The sequence below is a fragment of the Maylandia zebra genome, linkage group LG5, assembly GCF_041146795.1.
Source record: "Maylandia zebra isolate NMK-2024a linkage group LG5, Mzebra_GT3a, whole genome shotgun sequence".
NCBI classification, from domain to species: Eukaryota; Metazoa; Chordata; class Actinopteri; order Cichliformes; family Cichlidae; genus Maylandia; species Maylandia zebra.
The window spans coordinates 9,541,459-9,557,798 of NC_135171.1; the positions used below are offsets into that span (position 1 = coordinate 9,541,459).

A 16,340-nucleotide genomic window follows, 5' to 3' on the forward strand; every position below is an offset into this window, starting at 1 on the left:
AGTATTGAACAGCAGAAATTAGGCTTTCTTGTCCGAGGTCATTTAAGTGAAAAAAGAAAAAGCGCTGTAAACAACGGTAGACTGGTGGGTAATAAGTGAATGAATAATGCAGAAAACAGATTTGAGACGGGAAATTGTTCCTGAAGTACAGAGAGAGAGAGAGAGAGAGAGAGAGAGAGCTGTGCAGGAAGTGTGATTTTTATCGTGGTGGAAGCAAAACAGCAAAAGTCAGAGGGAATTCATGACGACATTGATCAAATGTGAAGCGCAGTTTGCTGCTTCTTTTGCTGCTGGCTCGGTGAATTTTGGTTGGAGAGAGACAAAACCTGCAGCTCAGAATCAGCGCAAAAAGACGTAAACACAGCGCGGACCCGAAGAATCGCTAAGCTCCAACAGCGTGTCCGTGTTCGGGCCGTCGGGTGAGAAAGCCGAGAAAGACGAAGCTGATTCTGATGTGTCAGGTTCGCTCTGTGTTTAGGTCTTTGTGTGGAATCCGTTAATGAATTGATATCGCTTTATTCAAGCTACTCACCTCTCTCTTCCACCTGCACTTTCAATTGGACCACGGCCAATCAGAGAGGTCCCACCCCTGACTATCTCTGATTGGTTTAGTCCACGATAGGGGCATAATGTGTGTCTGTTGTTGACCACACGGAGAGTTGCAGAGATTTTTTTTTCGTTACCAGAACAGTTGGTCGCACCTGTGCGACCAAATATTTATTTTTAGTCGCACCACTGAAAAATTTGGTTGCTCTAGAGCCCTGCAACTGGAGTTTTTGGCTCTGAAATGGGCAGTAGTGGAGAAGTTCCATGACTACCTTTATGGGGCTAAGTTCACAGTGAGAATTGATAATAACCCACTCACCTACGTCCTGACCACTGCCAGGTTGAACGCGACAGGTCATCGGTGGCTAGCAGCACTCTCCACCTATGATTTCAGCATTCAATATAAGCCCGGCCGTGAAAATGTGGATGCTGACTCACTGTCCAGGAGTCCGCAAGAGACAACAGATGGATGGGTGGATATCCCACCTTCTGGGGTAAAAGCTTTGTGTCGTCGGATCACTACAGATGGTTTTCAAGAACACACCACCAGATTTGTCGACCAGCTGGGTGCTTCGCCAGACGCCATTCCAGCTTTATATGCAAATTTCACTCAGATAGAAGTGGGCCCGCTGGAACAGCTAAGCCTGAAAGAACTGTCAGAAGCCCAAGACTCTGATCCAGTTATAGGTGTGGTGAAACCTCAGGTTGAGAGAAACCAAAGGGTTTCAGCTTCCACGCATGCAAACCCAGATGTTGTGTTGCTGATGCGAGAAAGATCCAAGTTAAAGGTTAAGCGTGGCCTTCTGTACAGAGTCACCACAAGACCCTCTGGTCGAGAAGTGAGTCAGATCGTCTTGCCTGCTAAGTATCGGCCAATGGTACTAAAATCAGTGCATGATGATGCTGGTCACCTGGGCACCGAACGAACTACAGAGCTCATTAAAGACCGGTTTTACTGGCCCAGAGTGGCATCTGAAGTTGCAACATACATACAGAACTGTGGAAGGTGTGTAGCTAGGAAGTCCATCCCACAGAAAGCTGCCCCTTTACAGCACATTACCAGTAATGGCCCTCTAGACCTGGTCTGCATAGACTTTCTTTCTATTGAGCTAGACTCTAAAGGCATAGCTAATGTGCTGGTTGTCACTGAACATTACACCAGGTATGCTCAAGCATTTCCCACAAAAGATCAGAAAGCACTGACTGTTGCCAAAGTCCTTTTTGAAAAGTTCTTAATGCGTTATGGATTGCCTGCTCGCATTCACTCAGACCAGGGTAGAGATTTTGAGAGCAAGCTCATTAAGGAGCTATTGACCCTGCTGGGCATTCGTAAGTCCCGAACGTCACCCTACCACCCTGTGATGGCATGCCACACATGGTAAGCTCCACACCTCACCACCCGTTGATTCACTTTTGTTTAATTTACAGTCACTACTTTAAAATATTCTATTTATTGTTCAATATTGTTTCTTTATTAAATGTATTTATTTTTCCATCACACCTTCCAATGTTTATATGGCGTGCACACATATTAACCTTGCATGGTCAAAGTTCTGTTTTATGTTATATTAATACATCTTTCTTTGTTTGAGTTACCTGGGGGTTGGTGTCTCCTCCTGTCTGGCAAAAGGTATGGCAAAGGGCTGGGAGACCTGAAGTACCACTGACAGCCTAATTGGATTGCACCACATGCTTCATTGCCTGGGGGGTGTTTCATGTTTGTTTAATTGTTTTTTATTAGTTGGTTATATGGCAGCCATCTTGTTTCCCCCGTGTGTATCATTTGGTTTAGCTAAACCAGTATTTAAGTTCCCCTGTGTGTCATTTCAGGAGGTCAGTTTATCATATGTTTGTTTGAGGTTTTGTTAATTATTATCTTGAGTTTAGTCTATTGAGTTGACCTCTTTTATTGGTCTGCCTGTTTAAGTTTTGGCTTTGTTAAATATGTTTTCATATTTTTGGGTCAATAAAACCCCTTTTTTGAATTAAAACCACCTGTGTCCTTTATGCTTTACTGCTTGGTCCCTGACAATTGGTGGCAGCAGTGGGATCATCCAGTATTGGACACAGGTCCTTTTTTTCTTTTTTTTTCTTTTTTCTGTTTTTCCCCATGAGGAAGAAGAATGCATTGTGGTGGCAAGAATGAAAAGAAAAAGGGATCTGCTCAGCAAACCTGCGTAGAGGAGGAAAATGGAACCTCAGGAGTCACCAAAGTTGTGGAGAGAGTGGAAAAGGAGCCTACTTTGTCTGATCTAGTCAATATGCTACATGCTCACATGGAACAACAGGACATCTGGGATGCAAAACAGAGTGAGTTAAATGCACGACAAGAACAGCGATTTAAAGCCTTTCAACATCAGTTTAGACTTCTGCAGTCAGAAATCCAAGTCAGAACATCATCATCAGATTCTGCAGAAGCTCGCTCTGAATCATTAGAGTTTGATATTCATCCTTCTTCCTCTGTTCAGCAGGCCCAGGGTGAACCAGTTATGACTAATTCCAATCCAGCCATTTCACCAGCATTTCAGTTTCCCCTACAAATAGAGGGCAGATTGGAAAGATTAACTGAAGCTGATGATATTGGACATTTCCTGATCACATTTGAACGTATGGCTACAGCTTATTGATGGCAGAAATCAGATTGGGTTTTTCATTTGATACCCTTGCTTACTGGTAAAGCTAGAGGTGCCTATGTTCACATGGACATTGATGATTCATTAGACTATGATAAAGTGAAATCAGCTATTCTGTCAAAATATGACATTAACCCTGAAACATATAGGCAAAGATTCAGATCCCTGGACGTTCAACCAGATGAAAGCCCTCGTGAGCTATATGTGAGACTGAAGGAGCTTTATGGGAAATGGATCCAGCCAAAGGGTAAAACTATTCATGACATTGGTGAAACTATAATCTTGGAGCAGTTTCTCAGAATGTTATCTCCTGAGCTTCAGGTTTGGATCAGAGAACACAACCATGGTTCAGCAATGGAAGCGGCTCGGTTAGCTCATGTTTTTGTTGCTGCCAGAAAGAAGGGGCAAGCATGGAGCCATAATGCATGGAAGGCATCGAGGGACACCCGGAAGATACCTCAGCAAAACCATCTGGATTCAGCAAATACAAGCACCAGTAAGAGCTCTCAGTCTACCACTAGACCACCAAAGGCCTCTGGTAAGAAGCTCATTTGTTATCTTTGTGGATTAGAGGGCCATACAAAACCTATGTGCCCAAGAAATTCTGCTAAAATGGTGCAAATGTGTTTTGCTCCTCGTTCTAATGCTGATCCTGAGCAGGAGAGTGACAAATCCATCAAAATGAGCCAGATTGAAGTGAATGGGGTTCTACTCAATGCCCTTCTTGACTCTGGCAGTTCTCGGTCTCTTATTCACTCAGATTTTGCCCCACCTAATATTGTTCGCACCAGTGATACAATTTCAATCTGTTGTGTCCATGGAGATGAGAAAAGATATCCGACAGCTGACATCTACATTAAAGTTCAGGACCAGATGTATCTGCTGAATGTGGGTGTTGTGAACAGTTTGCCTTACTCTGCCGTGTTAGGGCGTGACCTTCCTGTGCTTTTTGATTTGTTGGAGTCTGAGCAGACTGAGGAGTGCAATGTAGCTGTTACCAGAGCTCAGGCTAAGCAAGTCAGTACCCACTCTGAGACCCTGAGTGCCCTGCCTTTTTTTAATGAGGAGTTTGAGACAACTGTGGCGAAGCCACGGAAGACCCGCAGACAAAGAAGGCAGGAGAAATTCAAATTTTCACCTGTGGATACACTAACAGACGCTGAGCCAACACCGTCACCCCTAGGGTTTAATATTCCAACTGAAATTGCTGAACTCCAAAAATCTGATCAATCTTTAATATCTCTTTTCCGGAAGGCCAAAGAAAAGGAACCTGGAGTGGAGCAGGTTAACAGTGAGTACATCTTGCAAAATGACATTCTCTATCGTCAGCAGGGGTCGGTGCTGCAGCTGGTGGTTCCCCAGAAGGTTAGAAACGCCATTCTCACCTTAGGGCATTCTATTCCGTGGGCTGGCCACCTTGGTAAACACAAGACCACAGCTCGCATCAAACATAATTTCTACTGGCCTGGTCTTAGCAAAGATGTGGCTCAGTTTTGTAAAAGTTGCCCACAGTGTCAGATAACATCTGCTAAAATCCCCCATAGAGCTCCATTCCAACCTCTCCCTGTCATCGGCACTCCTTTTGAGCGTCTTGGAATGGATATTGTAGGGCCTGTTGAGAGGAGCAAAGCAGGAAATTGTCACATGCTTGTTGTAACAGATTATGCCACAAAATATCCTGAGGTGTTCCCTTTAAAATCTATAAAGGCCAAGCCCATTGCATTTTGTTTAGTGCAGTTCTTTGCAAGAGTTGGGTTTCCACGAGAAATACTAACTGATCAAGGCACTAACTTCATGTCTACTCTGTTAAAGCAAGTTTATCAGTTGTTGGGCATCCGGAGTCTGAGAACTTCACCATACCACCCTCAAACTGATGGGCTGACAGAACGGTTTAACCAGACATTGAAACAGATGCTCAGGAAGTTTGTCAACGACAGTGGTAACGATTGGGATCAATGGCTGCCATATCTACTCTTTGCTTATAGAGAAGTCCCCCAAGCCTCCACAGGTTTTTCACCTTTTGAGCTGTTGTATGGTTATGAGGTTCGTGGCCCTCTAACTCTGTTAAAGGAGATTTGGGAGGGAGACAAGGTGGAGGGGGGATCCAAGAACATTTTGTCTTATGTCATTCAGATGAGAGAACGGTTGGAGAAAATGGGTGAACTTGCTCAATCACATATGGTGGAGGCCCAGCAGCAGCAGAAGTCTTGGTATGATAAATCTGCTCGTCAGCGTGCGTTTGAGCCAGGACAAAAGGTGCTCGTGCTCCTCCCCAGTGACAACAACAAATTGTTGGCAAAGTGGCAGGGGCCATTTGAAGTCATGAGGAAGCTGGGACCCACCACATATGAGGTGTCCACCCCAGGGCAGTTGCGCTCCAGCAAGGTCTTGCATATAAACCTTCTGAAGGAGTGGGTGGAGCGTATTGAACACAAGGCGGATGCAATGCTCATACGGCGAGTGCCTGAAGAAGATGAAGCAGATGAGCAATATCTACCACCTGCTGGCTCTCTAGATTATGATCTCAGCCATCTCCCAGAGGACAAGCAGCAGCAGGTGAGAGAAATGTGTAAATCAGCAGTCTTTCAAGAGAATCCAGGGAGAACTGACATTGTCGAACATGATATTGTGGTACGAGAAGGTGCCTCTGTGAGACGATTAAGTTACAGGATCCCAGAACGTCTGCTGCCTTCATTGAAGAAGGAAATCGATTTGATGCTATCTCTAGGGATCATTGAAAGATCTAAGAGTGAATGGTGCAACCCTGTGGTCTTGGTACCCAAAAAGGATGAGAGTATGAGGTTCTGCATTGATTTCAGGTACCTGAACTCCATATCCATGTTTGACTCCTACCCGACACCAAGAATTGATGATCTACTTGAACGTCTGGGAAAAGCAAGGTACCTGACCACAATAGATCTGTGTAAGGGTTACTGGCAGGTCCCACTCACTCAACGGTCCAGAGAGTTCACAGCATTCAGAACACCATGGGGGCTTTTCCAATTTACAGTCTTGCCATTTGGACTACATGGAGCTCCAGCAACTTTCCAACGGCTGATGGATCAGGTATTACATGACTGCTCTGACTTTGCTGCTGCTTACTTGGATGATATTGTTATCCACAGCAACACCTGGGAGGAGCATGTGGAACACCTGCGAACTGTTCTGGACCACCTGCACTCAGCTGGGTTGACGGTGAATCCGTCAAAGTGTGTTTTCGCCACTGCTGAGACAGAATACCTGGGCCATGTCATCGGCAAGGGGGTTATCAGGCCACAAGTCAGCAAAATCGAGGCCATGGAATCATCCCCCCTGCCCCAAACAAGGAAGCAGCTGAGATCCTTTTTGGGCATGGCAGGTTTCTACCGTCGTTTCATCCCTCAGTTCTCCAACAGGGCAGCTCTGCTCACAGACCTGACGGGATCACGTTCCCCCAATTACATCCAGTGGACAGAGGAGGCAGTGGCAGCGTTTCATGACATACAACAGTCACTAAGTAAGCAACCGGTTTTGTACAGTCCCAACTTTGATGAACCATTCATATTACAGACTGATGCTTCAGATCGGGGCCTGGGAGCTGTCCTCCTTCAGGAAACCATGGAAGGCCGCCATCCAGTGGCTTACATCAGCCGGAAACTGTTTCCACGGGAAGTTCGGTATTCCACAGTAGAGAAGGAGACCTTAGCGATCAAGTGGGCCCTGGACTCCTTCCGCTACTATCTACTGGGAAGAGACTTCACCTTGGAAACTGATCACAAAGCACTACAGTGGCTTGAGCAGATGAAGGACACAAATGGGCGAATTACCCGCTGGTACCTGGCCTTACAGCCATTCCGATTCACTGTCCACCACGTACCAGGCAAGGAGAACCTTACTGCTGACTATCTCTCTCGCTGTTCCAGCGAGAGCTCTGAAGAGGGGAGGTGTGTGATGGCATGCCACACATGTTACCTGGGGGTTGGTGTCTCCTCTTGTCTGGCAAAAGGTGTGGCAAAGGGCTGGGAGACCTGAAGTACCACTGACAGCCTAATTGGATTGCACCACATGCTTCATTGCCTGGGGGGTGTTTCATGTTTGTTTAAATGTTTTGTATTAGTTGGTTATATGGCAGCCATCTTGTTTTCCCCCGTGTGTCATTTGGTTTAGCTAAACCAGTATTTAAGTCCCCCTGTGTGTCATTTCAGCAGGTCAGTTTACCATATGTTTGTTTGAGGTTTTGTTAATTATTATCTTGAGTTTAGTCTGTTGAGTTGACCTCTTTTATTGGTCTGCCTGTTTAAGTTTTGGCTTTGTTAAATCTATTTTCATATTTTTGGGTCAATAAAACCCGTTTTTTGAATTAAAACCACCGGTGTCCTTTATGCTTTACTGCTTGGTCCCTGACAGAGCTATATGAGTAAAACACAAACACAAATGTGCACAATTACTGCACAAACTGAAGCACATTTTGTACCTGGTAACAGCCCCATTATATGGCTATTCCATTAAAGAGGCACCAACAGCACATCGTCGAGAGGTCCAGTTCATTGAGTTGTATTAGCCCCCCTAACTTCAAGCCTTGCCAGTGTCCAAATGTACGTCTGTAAACGATGCATGACAGACCCGACCACATATTTGCACTTGTCGCTACACCTCTTTATTGCGGCTGTCGATTTACATACTCGGCTGCAGCTTTTCAGCTACAGCCTACACACAACAACAACAGGACATAGTTAATGTTTTAAGCCGGCGAGACCACGTCCCACCACAATGAAATAGTAAAACAAAGTAATAGACTGTACTCATGCTTTTCAGTGCTGTTTAGTTAGATATTTTGACATTTGTTAAGGTTTGTGGTGGTTTACTTGCTGAGTAACTAAGTTTTTTGGCACTTCATTGTGGGCTTAAGGCCTGGATGTTGCTTCTTGACTGGAACTTAAATTGCTTTGAGTCGAAAGAAACTGAATTGGCTGCTTTTGATTTTTATTCAGGAAAGTAAAAGATCTGCTGAGGACCTGTGTGGAAGAACTGATGGCAATATGAAAGTGATTTTCCCCAAAGAGGACGTTCATGTTCAGCCTACAGCATTCAGCACTGTACCCATCAGTGTTGGAGACTATGTGCTGGTGAAGGTAGGATATAATTGATATAGACGGATGCAACTTTAAAGAATATCTGTTGTCTTCTAAAAAAACACAATTTATATGAGCAAGATGTTTGGCAGATTGAATGAGTGTTAGGCCACTACCTGAAATAGTCAAAGCCAAGTTTTAAGGGATCCTTTAGTGAATATATCATGTGTTTATGATGTATCATCATGTCAGCAGTTTAATGTTTCTGCTGTAAGCATTGGTTGATCCAACTTTAAATGCTGGGTACACTGTCACCAGTCAGGAAAGTGACTGGAAAAGTGTTTCAGGAATATTGATTATCTTGAATGTATAAATACGGTTCTTGTATTCAGTCTTTTATTCTCTGGCGTCTTCTTTTGTCTTGTTTTAGATCTTGTCTGCCAACTCCCAGAGCCTGAGAGGTCGAGCTCTCAGTCTCACCTCCCTGAGAGCCAGAGAAGTGCACTGTAGGACTCCACCTGAGGACCAGCGTGATGAACATGTAGCTCACACTCAACCGTGACTTAAACATGTCACTGATTGATGGACTCGGATGATACCACATCGAACAGACTGCTACATTTCCTTCATCACTTGTTTGACGTTTTTGACAAATGGAGGATGCTTTCAGGTGGACTGTTGCAACAAGCTGTGAAAGTTTCACTTGTAAACAAACTATGGAAGTTTATTAAAAGCTGTTTGAACGATGCCTGACGGTGTTCTGTGTGATACATAAAGTGGCATTTTTTAAGATCATTGAATCATAAGGAGACACATTGTCTTTTATGTGACTTTGTCATTTATTAAGCACTCTAAATTGCCAATGTCTGAACATGCTGTAAGGTAACTTACAAAAAGCAAACGGGGAAGCAAGCGTTAGCTAATATTAGCCGGACGACACCCTAAGGTAAATTCTACAGTCCAATTCTAATCCCAACTAAGGTAAATTCCAACCTGACTTATATGTCAAAATGTAGTCTTGAGAGAAAAAGGTTAATTGCAGGGCTGAAGTAGTAGCTTAGCTTTCTTTTGCCAAAATACTTATTGTTACAAATGAATCATGTCATATTTGTGCAGCTAGCTTGGTTACAGCTAGCCTGGTTACAGCTAGCCTGGCAACTGTATGCTGCTTGCTAAGATTAATGTCATGTAGCTTCACCCATAAAACCATGTGGAAGTAGCTTATATTTATATTCTTTTAATCTCTACCCACCACAGAGGGATGCATGCAGTTGCAAAAAGACTAGCAGTCCTAAAGTGGTCTATAGACTGGAGCTCAGAAGACATTTTGCTGATGAGTGTGCTGATCGATGTCCTTGGCAACTCATTTCACTCATATTAAAAAAGTCCATACGCACTAAATATAGAAATGGTTAACTTCAGAGGAGAACCAATACATAGAAAACACAATATTCTGACTGCTGTCAGAAGTAATACTTATTTAGCTTTTTCTGGCCCGAGGGCAGATCTGCAAAGCGGAAGGAAGAAATCTGGTGTTAGACTTTGATTTGTATTGGAGAAAGTCATCATTAAAGGCTCACAAAGACATTTCAAAATTAAACATTGGTGAACAAAAGAGCAGATGTTAAATAATCACTTAATCGCTTCTCTTAATGGATATCCATGAGCAACATGGATATCCATTAAGAGAAGCTCACAGTTCTCCATGTAGCAGCTTAAAATAACCTAATGAAAAAACATACACAAGTTTTTCTGAGAACAAACAAAATCCTTCTAACTGGGAAAGCAAAGAGATGATGATGTGTTTGTTTAATGATAAACTTAATGCTGCTGCAGTTGAACGTTTCATTCCACATACAGCTTGTTTCATGATTTCAATTAGGCTACATTGTTAGTGTAGTTTGGTTTGTGTTTGTTGCCTCCCTTCCTCCCTGCTTCTGGCTTTCAGTGCATATCTAAGGCTCCTAAGGTTTCCATATTTTGGAGGTAAATCAAAGTATCTTGAAACACTGCGGGCTAAGCCCGAACCAATAAATCTTTACTTCTTTATTTTCATCATTATCCGGTTACTTCAGAGTAACAAATGAAGGAAGATAATGTGAGACACTGTGAACTAGCAGACACCTTACCTAGCAGGTAAAGTGTGTAAGCTGGATTTCTGCTGCATGTAGCAGATTAGCCCTCACCTGTTTCTGAATTGCATTGCGCAGAGCCTTATCAATAAACCTTGTGAAGAGATTGTACAGCCAGCTATCAAAAAACAAAACCAGCAGGAATTAGAAGAATTCTGCAGATGAAGTAAAATAGTAAAACCCTTCTCCCTCACAGCTGGGTTTCTCACCTCGCTCCACCATGAAACTTGACCTTTGCACTTCCAACAGCAGCTGAGCAGCTGTCACTGCTGACCGCTGGTCGGCCTGTCTCATCAGTCTTGATGGAGATGGTTGTAGCGATACTGAGACCATTCACATTCAATTCAAAAGACCCGCTGTGCTTTCTGGTAAAAGAGAAAAAATATCTTTTTAAGCAGATAAATTACTTCTCTAAAGAAGAGATGTTACCTCACTCACATTATTCGCAGGTACTTGACCCTCCAGTTTCCATTCAGACTGATGAAGGCATCACCTATAGACATTCTGACTCCAGTCCCTGGCACCAGGTCCACTGAAGACTTTGGTATTCCCACCTTCAATACACGTATACTGGAAGAATTCGTGTTTTGTTTGTTTAAGCGGAAACAGGACAAAATACTTTGTAACAGAATTTAGAGACATGTTGAACAAACTGGAGCCTTACTTTGACAAATTGTACTGGACTTTTCCAATCGGAGACACCCTCTGTTCCCCTGAAAAGTCTGGAACTTGGATAGAATTGAGTTTCTGCTGCATGTCAGCCATGCCCAGTTGCCTGCCTAACAAAATGTAAAGAAAAATAATTTACTGAGCAAACACTGGAGAAATCAGTCCTTTTTGAGCAAGAGGACAGCTTTTACACAAACCTTACCATATTCAATGCCTTTTTCTGTCAACCTGACCTTTACTCCAGGATTGATGCTTAAGAGAGCCCCCAGAACCAGCCAACAGCACAGGAACATCTTCAGAGCTGAGCCATGAAGAATAAGAAGACCAAGGAATATTTATACAAGCACAAAAGCAGAAGAAGCTAAGCTTCTGCTTACGAAATCTATGGGGAAAAATTGGAGAGCAATAAAATCCAGCTTCTTCTTTTAGTGACAGTTTACAAGAACATGTACCAATTCAACAGTCCTGACATACAGAGCTTAGTGGAGCAGCAATGCAAAGCAGTTTATTTCACCACTTCCTAGGGTTGCTTAGAGTGAAAGCCTATGAAAGAGCTAACGGCCATTGCTCCACATGAGACAAGATTGAATGACAAATTACATAATGATGAAATTTAGTTATACAATGACAACACAGTTATCACACACTTAGTTCATGTGTCTCACCATTTAATTTTGTTAACAAATAAACCACAACAGAAAACTACTAACAATTTGTAATCAGAGCTATACAAAAAACCTCTAACATTAAGTCTTAGAAAAAGTTAAAGACATCTAGCTATGAAATCGAGAGCACCTTAAATTTAGAGTCACACTGAACATCAAAAGTTATCCTGGTGCTATAGACAGCTGAAGATGTTTGTAGGTGCATTTGGCGACAGGTACAGGTGCGACTGTGAACCTGAATGAAACGGTTGCCCATCTTCTAGGAAAGGTGCCCAAACACCATTGCTCTCTCCAAATCCATCCTATTTTTTTCTACTTTTGCTTTTTGCTAGTGTCATTGTTACTGCAAGACACAGTGCAAGAGTGTGACAGAGATACCAGGAGATATGCTGTTAAACAAGGAGAGCAGGACTAGTGACGGCTGCTTTGTGCAATGAGGAACAGAACAAACGCTGTCAGTCGTGCAGTGGGACTTGTGCTTGCAGCCCAGCACCATGTATCCATTGGAATTCCCCAGAGAATACCAGAACTGGCTGGTTTGCTCTGACATCCTGTTTTCATCACACATCGGAGGCTCACACAATTTCTGTTAACAGGGAAAGACTGTCTGGCAAAACAATGACGAGAAATTTGCAAAGAGCGTGTCACTGGTGGGAGCCGTTACTCCTGTACTAGCCCCCCTTGTGTTGTGTTCTGGTCAAATTTGACTTAGTTAATAGTTTTATGTCTGAAAAGTGTTGTTAATTTGATCAGACAGACTTAAGATTCTGTGACTTTCTCCACAAAGAGGATGTCAACCCACAACCTAAATTTGATTAATTTGCATAACATTTTATGTCTTTTATTGAGCATTTTTACACTCTTGGTGTTCCTGGTCAAAAGTAATCCCATTAATAGAAATGATTCGTTGTTCTCTAAGCCTTGCTCACAGCACTAGCTGGCAGCACCGTGGCAGGTCGATATAGAGTGAGGCTCGTGATTACACATTTGATCACCACAATTCAATTCAATTCAATTTTATTTATATAGCGCCAAATCACAACAAAAGTCGCCTCAAGGCGCTTCATAGATACAGAGAAAAACCCAACAATCATATGACCCCCTATGAGCAAGCACTTTGGCGACAGTGGGAAGGAAAAACTCCCTTTTAACAGGAAGAAACCTCAGGCAGAACCAGGCTCAGGGAGGGGCGGGGCCATCTGCTGCGACCGGTTGGGGTGAGAGAAGGAAGACAGGATAAAGACATGCTGTGGAAGAGAGACAGAGGTTAATAACAGATATGATTCAATGCAGAGAGGTCTATTAATAGTGAGTGAGAAAGGTGACTGGAAAGAAAAAACTCAATGCATCAAGGGAATCCCCCGGCAGCCTACGTCTATAGAGATTGAAAATGTGACGTCACTCAGGGGTAAAACCGCAAAGAATTCTGGGAACTCGTGGCAAGAGGTACTAGCGCACGCAGGCTTTCAATTGAAATCAGTTATACAGCGATAAAAAGAAACACAAAAAATGGCAAGAAGCTGTTGTATTCTTAACTGCAATAGCCGGTCGCATGACAGCCACGGAAAGCCGACGGGTAAAGAGATCGGTTGTTATCGGATTACGTCGTTGAAGAGAAATTGTTCGAGCCATGTTTCCGAAGTAACAAAGGCGACTGGATTGCAACCATTCAAAGACAAAATATAACGTCCCAGAACACTCCAGCTCACAGGTTAGTCTGCTCCAAGCATTTCCACAAAGGTCAGTCTGCTGTTGTAGTTAATGCGTCATTTTTCTTAACATAATTGTTGATATAGGTAAGCAAGTCTGGCGCTGAACAGAAATTGTCGCGCTATGCTCCTTTGTTTATTGTGCATAAATAGTAAATTGTCCTGACACAATATTGCGTTTCGCTTCTGTTATTACCATGGTACATTGACAAAAACATATACTTTTATTCACAGGATAAAACAGTTGTTTTGTATCACCTATTGCCCAGTACGATTACAGCATACAATATTATTGTCACTGCTACATTTCTGTAACACGAACCAGAAATAATTTCCACTACTAATTAATTACCATTGCGCTCAAAGGTCCTATTAATAAACGGTTAACGAATGTGTATTTATGAAGACGATTTGTGAGACTGGTAAACTTATGATATGTATGATGGTCTTTCGTTCTACACGGTGCATTTCAAGGTCCTGTACCCATCCGTTGGTAAACTGTACCTGGGCTTGTTGCAGTGACCTGAAGTTACTAAACTTCACGAGTGTATGCACTCACTCCAAGAACCGTATAATTATAAATCTGAGCGTGGTGAAAGTTGGGCAGCACGCTAACGTATTTTGTCCCTCTGTGTGCTCGTAAGGGTCTGACCTTTTCACTCCTTTGATTTTTTTCCTCGTATCTTTTCTTTGACTTTTCATCAAGTCTGTCTTTGTACGGACCGGCATTGTTCTCCTTCGTTTTGTACATTCCTTTTTGGGGGGGCAAAGAAAAAGCAAGAATTTATTGGAACCGAAGAATGAACGTTTTGCGGTGCTGCAAATGCTTGCATTTGATGCGGTACTTGGATTGTTTTGCCACGAGTTCCCGGCATGCAATGCGCGAAAGTCACGTGGTCTGTCAATCTCTATTGCAGCATAACTAAGGGAGGATTCAGGGTCACCTGGTCCAGCCCTAACTATATGCTTTAGCAAAAAGGAAAGTTTTAAGCCTAATCTTAAAAGTAGAGATATGAAATGAGTTATAGTTGGTTTCACAACATCAATTTCAGAATGCTGCCTCATCCACAGTGCTTAGCTGATTGATCTTGTAGGGTTCATTTTCGTTCCTTCACCTGATTCAAATTGTGAATACTTTCCTTCCCTGAATTTTTCCATGGTTGCAGTGGCGTGTCCAGCAGGGTGGCCTGGGTGGCCTACCACTCCTGCTTGCACACAGCCGTCACATAACACAGATAAACGAAGATCATGTGGTCCAACCAGTCTTCTACCTCTTTTTACAACCCTGGAAGAGAGGAGGCTGACCAGGAAGAGGTGAGTAATCACAATGCTGTAAGCATCAGTGGTGGATATTTCAAGAAAAAAAAAAAATACTGTCATGTATTCACTGTATTCACTTCAGCTTTAAATGTTTGTCCTCTGATCTCTAATGACTGGTGCATTTTTAACCTGTTTGTTCCTTTTCGTTACTGCAGCAGGAACGCCAAAGATTCCTGAGCGGGTACTACAGAGTCCAGACTGACACCGATGGGTCCCGCCCCACCGTGCGCTTCCCTTATTGTTTTCTACCAAAAATTGTTAATGTTAATATTGTATGTACTGGGTATGGTGTCGGAGTGGTGGAACAGGTCTTCATTTACACCACAGATGGAGTTTTTCTCACTCACTCAAGGGCAGTCTCCATTAGAGAGTCTTTAATAACACACTCCAAAAGTCTGAGGAGTTGCTTCAAGCAAAAAAGCAACAGGAGATCAAAGAAAAAGCAATGGACTGCAAGCTTCAGAGCGCTAAGAAACACAGCGAAGGCTTGCAAGGAAAGCTTGACGAAGCTCTGCAAAAATATCAAGAAATCTTTGAAGAGAAAGAACAGCTGGTCATAAAGCAGAAAGAAGAGAAACTTCTTCTCCAGGACTTTGAGAGGAAAAACAAAAGCCTGCAAGAACTTTATAACAAAATGAAAAACAAAACAACAGAACTGGCAGCAGAAAATGAAAAAGAGGAGGCAACATCTAAACAACTGAAAGAAAGGTTGGATGAAAAAGACGCCAAATTAGAAGCAGTGGAGAAAACGTGCAAGACACTTGAGCAGCAAAATAGAGAAACAATCGATGAGCTGAGTACCCTGATCCTAGAAAAAAGAGTGCTCGTCGAAAAGCTGCTGCAAAAGAAGAAAAAACGCTTCTGCTTCTTCCGGAGGAGGGACACTCCTGCTTTTACTACTGCTGATGAAACCTCGTCTTCCTCCACCTCTGCTCCAGCTTAATTTTCCCCTCTCCTCTCCGCATAGTGCTTGCTCAGAGGGGATTGTTGGGGTTTTCTCTCCTCTTTCTCTTTGCTCCTTTCTATCCCTTTCCATTACCCTCTTCTCTACAACACCCCCCCCCCCCTCCATATTTTAATAAACACAATTGGCTACATTTTACAACTGTCTGACTAGTGTCTTCATTCAAGAATGAACTGTCTTTGTCACGGTCAAGGACTCGTCTGTATTTTGTGTTTGGCTGACCCTGGACTTCATAACAGCATCACAAGGAGGAGTCTGTAAGCTGATTGGAGAGACACGTTGCACGTTATTCCAGGTGGCTACACGACTGGAGGAGACATCTATGAAGCGCTGCAGAGCTTAACTGCTCTGCAGAAATATGTGGCAGACCGTACATCAGGAGGAGACTGTATGGTACCCCTGTAGAAGGTGTTAAGGATGGGTTTGGGGAGGCGCACCTTCTTCAGTCGTCTCTTGAAATGCAGTCACTGCCGAGCTCTTTTTGTCACTGATTTGGTGTTACTGGTCCAGGACAGGTCCTCTATGAAGTGAACACTGAGGAATCTGGTGCTCTTCACTCCGTCTACAGTGACACCAGCAATGCTGAGCGAGAGATGGACAGCCTCGGTTTTCCTAAAGTCAACAATCAGCTCTTTTGTCTTGTCAACATTG

The 16,340-nt window shown here is 43.2% G+C and overlaps 2 protein-coding genes and 1 non-coding gene across 4 annotated transcripts in view; 1 reads left to right on the forward strand and 2 right to left on the reverse strand.

Annotated features, from left to right (window-relative positions):
* LOC143418580 (bactericidal permeability-increasing protein-like) overlaps positions 1-2,157 on the reverse strand; it is a 39,073-nt gene extending 36,916 nt beyond the window's left edge. Inside the window, exon 1 of the mRNA XM_076883706.1 lies at positions 2,143-2,157. The gene's annotated coding sequence lies outside the window, so the exon portion shown is untranslated. The remainder of the gene's footprint in view (positions 1-2,142) is intronic.
* Positions 2,158-7,638: 5,481 nt separating this feature from the next.
* Positions 7,639-8,978, forward strand: LOC112434865 (uncharacterized). Its single transcript, XR_013098583.1, has 2 exons — positions 7,639-8,290; positions 8,661-8,978. It is a non-coding gene; the product is annotated as an uncharacterized LOC112434865 (transcript).
* A 67-nt stretch (positions 8,979-9,045) lies between these two features.
* Positions 9,046-11,817, reverse strand: LOC112434864 (bactericidal permeability-increasing protein). 2 transcript variants are annotated; one of them, XM_024802601.2, is made up of 6 exons: positions 11,234-11,815; positions 11,027-11,141; positions 10,801-10,932; positions 10,572-10,727; positions 10,417-10,480; positions 9,046-9,737 (listed from the first exon to the last, which is right to left on the reverse strand). In XM_024802601.2, the coding sequence occupies exons 1-6, from the start codon at positions 11,322-11,324 to the stop codon at positions 9,711-9,713; spliced, it is 585 nt and encodes a 194-aa protein (XP_024658369.2). In that variant the 5' UTR covers positions 11,325-11,815; the 3' UTR covers positions 9,046-9,710. The 2 variants fall into 2 exon arrangements, with proteins under 2 accessions (XP_024658369.2, XP_076739822.1); XM_076883707.1 differs by having other exon boundaries at positions 9,046-10,480; positions 11,234-11,817.
* Between the last annotated feature and the right edge of the window lie 4,523 nt (positions 11,818-16,340).